General features: G+C 42.8%; 1 protein-coding gene across 2 annotated transcripts in view; it reads left to right on the plus strand.

The window, feature by feature from the left end:
• The first annotated feature begins 2,698 nt into the window (after positions 1-2,698).
• Positions 2,699-5,772, plus strand: part of ARHGAP25 (Rho GTPase activating protein 25) — an 80,283-nt gene continuing 77,209 nt past the window's right edge. The window contains exon 1 of one of the 2 annotated variants that reach the window (XM_039852447.1): positions 2,699-3,175. In XM_039852447.1, coding sequence (XP_039708381.1) covers positions 3,115-3,175 — 61 coding nt within the window. In that variant the 5' untranslated portion in view covers positions 2,699-3,114. Of the gene's footprint in view, positions 3,176-3,219; positions 3,455-5,772 lie in introns of those variants that run through there. The other variant, XM_039852446.1, reaches the window with a different exon arrangement.

Raw genomic sequence — 5,772 nt, forward strand, 5'->3', positions numbered from 1 at the left:
ATTCAAACTTTGGGACAAGACAAGACAACTACAACTAGTTCTTCATTTTCTGAGGGGAGCAGCACTGACATTTTCTGAGGGGAGCAGCTGGCTGACCCAGAGTGGGCTCCTTGGAAGGAAGCCTGCTGTGTTGGGCCTTCCCAGGGTGCTTTTCATCTAATGGCCTTTCCAAGCATTCACAACCAACTTCCCCATCAGTCATGAGTTTTTCCAAGCCTTACAGGAACCTACCCTAAAGAGTAAAGGAAGTTCTTTGTACGTTTCTAAATAGTAACTTCAAAATATTTTTAGAGTTTCTGAGTTAAGGTCCCAGGACTGATACTTTGGATAATGTTAAGTTCCCTATGAAGATGTTGCTGAGCTGGGGCTCAAGATAAGCTATTTACTGCCCCAGACCCAAGTCAGGATAAAAAAAAAAAGAAGCAGTGGTGTTCCGGTCTGGCAGGCAGTAATGCAGACTGGGGGCTTCGAAGTTTCCAACTGGCGGAGCCAAGTTCAAAAGAATGAAGCACCCCTAGGGAGGTTAGCAGGGAGTTGGGTAAATCGGGTTGGTGTGATGGATTGGAGTCTTGATCGGCAAGTATTCAGTCCTTTGTCTCCCTTCCCCCAGGGCTGTATGTACTTCCTGCCTCACTTATTTGAACTTGACCATGTGATGTATGTTGGCCAATGGAATATGAGCAGAAGTGATGTGAACAGAGACTTTAATAAATGTACTTGTGTGATTCTTCTCTTATGCTCCTTTCATTCACAATGAGAAGAATATGCCTCAAGTCACCACTGCTCCTCAGCCTGGTCCCCTGAATATAAGTTGTAGACATTTTTAGTTTGAGATGGCTATTAGATATCTAAGCAGAGATGTGTGTGATCTGGGGCCGAGGGAGTGGTCTGGGCTGGAAATCTACACTGGAGTTATCAACAGCTTTAAATACATGGTATTTAAAGCTTTGAGAAAGATGGGCTCATCGAAATGTGGATGTGGATGGAAAAGAAGCCCATTGAGTGAGTCTTGGTTTCCTCTAATATTTAGAGGTCAGAGAGATGAAAAGGAAGCAGCAAAGAAACAGATATGGAACAGCCAGGAAGGCAGGCAGACAACCAGGCCAGGGAGAAGTCCTGGGAGCCAAGTAGAAAGAGGACTCGAAGTTGGGGACAGTGATCAAATGTGCCCAAGGCTGCTGATAGGTCAGTGACATGAGATGAATTGACCAGTGGGTATAGTGGCGGGGATGCCATCAGTGTCCTTGATAAGAATATATTCTGTGGAGTCATGGGGCCAAAAACATCAACAGAGGGGATTCAGGAGAGAATAATAGCAAACGTATTTGCAAGTGTGAAAAATGCTTTGCTCAGAAATGAAGGTAAGAAATGGGGCTGTCGCTGAAGAGGGAAGTGGTATCGCGAGAGATTTTTTTTTCAGAACAATGGGATAAAAAAAGAATAAGTTTGAATGCCGATGGGAAGGATCCAAGAGAGAGAAGAAATTGGTGATACAGTAGAGATGGAGGACTGGTGACAACCGTGTCGTTCCTCGTAATGGGAAGAAGGTTGAGTATGAAGGCTTGCATGCAGGGAGGTGGGCGGACTTAGTGGCAGGAAACTGCAGACATTCTCTTCCAGTTACACCAACTTTCTCAATGAAACAGGAAGCCAGGTCATCAAAAGAAGGTGAGACTGTGGGAGGTGAAGAAGAAAGTATGACAGAGTTGTCCAGGAGAGTCCAGGAACGAATGGAGGATCTGTAACTTGCATGCTGGCTAGCAGTGACTGTTTTACCACTATCTAACAAAGCCTCACAACGGACCTGTAAGGCTCTATTATTTGCCTCATTTACAGATGAGGAAATCGAAGCACAGAGTGGTCAAGAAACTTGTCCAAGGTCACACAGTAAGAAAGTGGGAGAGCCAAGATTTGAACACATGCAGTCTGGCTCTGGGCCCAAACACTTAATCACTAGGTTAGGGTGACCCAGTTAAACATATGAAAGCCTGTCACAGAACTGAACTAAATGGAATGAGGGATGAATTAACATTTGTGGTGCAACCACTGTGAGTCAAGCTCTCTACTAGACAACTTCACAGCTCTGTGCAGTCATGGTTATCATCAGCCCCACTTCACTGCTGAGGACATTGAGGCCCAGAGAGATGCATTTGCTTGTTAAAAGCTGCAGAGCTAGGAAGTGGAAAAACTGACTTTTGAACCCATGTCGGTCTGATTCCCAAACCCATGCCCTATAGACAATGCCAACCCCATTATAACACGTGACAGGCTCTCCCCATCTCAAGAGAACTTATTAGTTCAATACATCAGAACCTTTCCTGCGTCAGGCTGAGATCACTTGGAAACTTTATTCTGAGCAGGTGGAGAACTTACCATTGGGTAAGTTCTTACAGCAGGAAAAATTTAAAGGAAGGTAATTTGGGGGGAATGCTGATTGTTTGCCCATTTTCTAATGCCGGATCCATTCAGTGAGGAGGAGGGTTTAGAGGTATATGGCAAGAGTCTTGGAATTTTCTTTTTCTTTTTCTTTTAATTAAAGTTATAGCCTTATATCACAAGAGCACTTGTCCTACTTCTACAAGCATTTCCAAAAAACATTTTCTTAAGAAAGAGTGCTCATAATGCATCATCTACACAGAGCAGCCACCACTTCCTCATATGCGAGGAAGCAGACAGTTAAAAAAAAGCCAGGAGGCAGTCGTTGTTTATCGCGACGTCTCTTCATCTCTTCAGCGAGGCCTGAGATTCTTTTGAACAGAAGCTTTGCTTCCCATGACGCAAAGCGAAGTGTAAACTGGGATATTTCTGGTAAAACTGAAAACAAGAGAAGCAAGGTGCTCACTTCATGAGGTACCAGCCCCCAGGAGGCTGTGGGTAAGGTTCAGTGGGAGTTTGGGTGCCATCCCCAAGGCACAGATGAATGGACCTTTCGTCTGAGAGGAAGGAGGACACACGCTGGCAAATCGACTTCAAGCCCAAGATTGCCTGTGAAGCAACCATAAAGAGGAAAACACACACACACACCGGCTAGAGGGAAAGATCGAAAAAGCAGAAAGGGCTCAAATAGTGACAGACTTGCCATTTCAGCAGCTACTCACTCGAACCAGAAGCAAAATGTCCCTGAAGTTGCCAAGAAACTGGGATTTCAACCTGAAAGGAGAGGCTGGGAAAATAGGTATGGTCAATGCCTTTTTATTACCTTTGTGGTTCTTCTACTTGAGCGTCCACCATTTGCATGTCGGTCTGCAGGGAGCGTAGTCTGCCTAAAAATAGATCTTGGCAAATTTTGGTTTGGGAAAAAATTTGCATTCAAAATGATAGGTTGGCTCAAAGTTCTCAAATACTGGGAGAGGGCTCTCTCTTTTGTTTGGAGGTGGCAGTGGAATGGAGTTCCCTGGTGTGTGGGATCTGGGGTACTTTGGATGGGCTAAGGCTACAGATCACACACAAAACTGTGCGTTTTCCCTATTTATCATGGAAGGATAATTTTTTTCCTGTTTGAACACTCATCCATATTTTGAGTGATTTTTCATAGGCGCACAGAGACAAGAGCCTTTTGAAGTGCTTGATCTGTGAGTAAACTCAAGGTGTCCTGTTTTGTGAGCCCATTCAGGCCTTCGCTGTGGACTCAAGGCTGAGGTGGAGTTACCTGTAGCAAGAAGTGAACAATGAGGACAAGACAGGAACATAGAGACATTTGAAAGTATAATAAAGACAATTTTAACTAAGGAGGGCAGAATGGAAAGGAATTCTTAGAGGAGTTGAAAAAGAGTAATGCATTTTAGATTAATTATTGTAAGGGATGCTGGCATGTTTTTGAGATATTCTGGCCTTTAATCCATACCTCTTTTCATTGATGATGATAGTGACACCTTGATTTTACTCTGCTATGTGATTGTTATCATGAGTTTCTTTATGTGAATTTCTTTTACTATTAAATTTATCACAGTAATTTAGGGTAGAGCAATTGGACCAAAAGTGATTTTCTGCGTTTTATATTTCTACCCATATAGTGATATAACTTCCTTGATATTAGACATAGGTAAGTGTTAAGGTATTTCTAATGGCTTGAAGAAGGTTTGCTTGGAACAAGGTTTAGACTTGGGCTTCTGACAGTAGTTAATGTGCTACTAAAATAAGTGGTCTATTGTAAAGTCACATAATGGAATATTAATAGAGACCTAAGAAAGGATTTGAAAGAAAACTGAGAGCAATCAGAGAAGCCATTTATCTTGGTAACCAGGGAGGATTAGCAATCTCCTAATCAATCTAGGAATCACAACACGCTGAGGTCAGCTCAGAGAGTAGGTAGTGTGCATACCTCTTTCAGAAGCAAATGATTCTTCTTATAACTGCTGTTGACAACAATGCATTTGGCTAATGCTCATTCCATTATATGTCATAATAATTTGTTTTTAGAAGCAAGACTTCTATGGTTCTGTTCCTCTGAAAATGTCTCTCTTCTTTCACATGGGGTTCGTTCTACCCTCTCACTATCTGTGCTCTCTTTCTGTTTAAAAATGGGAAATTTGAGGTAATTAAAGATTGAGTGATTAAATGGTTAAATGATTTCTTTTTCCAGGGATATGGGAAATTATCACATTAGAGCTCAGAGCTGTGTATTCTCAGACCTGGGATTGGATTGGGTAGATTTAATGATTTCTATCGATTTTTCTTAATTCACGGTTCTGTGGCTAGCCTGTATCAGTCACTTCAAGTGCCTGCTCAAAAAAAATTCCTGGACACCATCCATACTTGTGAAATTAGAATCTCTGGAGAGAGGCCCAAGCATCTGCAATTTAATAAGCGGTCACTCCTCTATCCAACTCATCAAAGAAGTCCTTCTGTAGAGGCCGTAGCCTAAGTTAGTAGTCTCAAAGAGTTACCATTCACCTAGCATAGAGCATAGAGCACAGTGCCTGGTCCTAGTGGGCACACAATAAAGATTTGTTGACTGAATCAATGATTGGCTGCAAGCAGATGATAGTGTTAAGCATTATTTAATTAAAAATAATTACATAATGAAATATAGAGGAGCCCTTCATCATCCATGCCATTTACAAATTTGTCATCCTGAGACACTGAACCATAGCCAGAATACCTTTCATGAGTGTCACATCGATGAGAATTCAGATTACAAGATGAGTCCTCTAGGAGAGAGTCACTGACTCAGCCAAGGAACCTCTAGTCCCCTCTCCAGCACCCTGTGTCCAGATGCGAATGTAGGAACTGGTTTAACAATATGTCAGAGAGGCTCTATTAGGAAGACAAGTGGAACTGGGCCTCATGTCAGGGAAGTCAGTGACTTATGGTTTTTCCAGCCAGGGTTAGTGAGGATTAGATCAGCGTTTCTCGACCCGATGCTATGGATATTGTGGGCTTGATAATTCTTTGATAGGGGGTATCCTGTGCATTATAGGATGTTAGCAGCATCCGTGGCCTCTACCCACTAGATGATAGTAGCACTCCCCTACCACTAGCAGTGGTGACAACCAGAAATGTCTCCAGAAATTGCCAGATGTTTGGGGAGAAACATTTTCCCTCGTTGTGAATCTCTGGAGTAAATGATAGCCAAAAGGGTAAGATTGTAAGGTCACTTGGGCCTGGAACCCAAGTATTACCTCGTGATTCACTGTCTAGGTCAATTTTCAAAAGGCTCATAGTAAGATAGAACTTCCTGGGGATGGGCAGCAGCATGAGGAGGATGCCAGGTTCAGTACTTGTTTAGAAAATGCAAAAAACTGACCCATTTTGTGGACCAGAAAGGGGCCC

Source organism: Pteropus medius, unplaced genomic scaffold (assembly GCF_902729225.1).
Source record: "Pteropus medius unplaced genomic scaffold, Ma_sr-lr_union100, whole genome shotgun sequence".
Lineage (NCBI taxonomy): Eukaryota > Metazoa > Chordata > Mammalia > Chiroptera > Pteropodidae > Pteropus > Pteropus medius.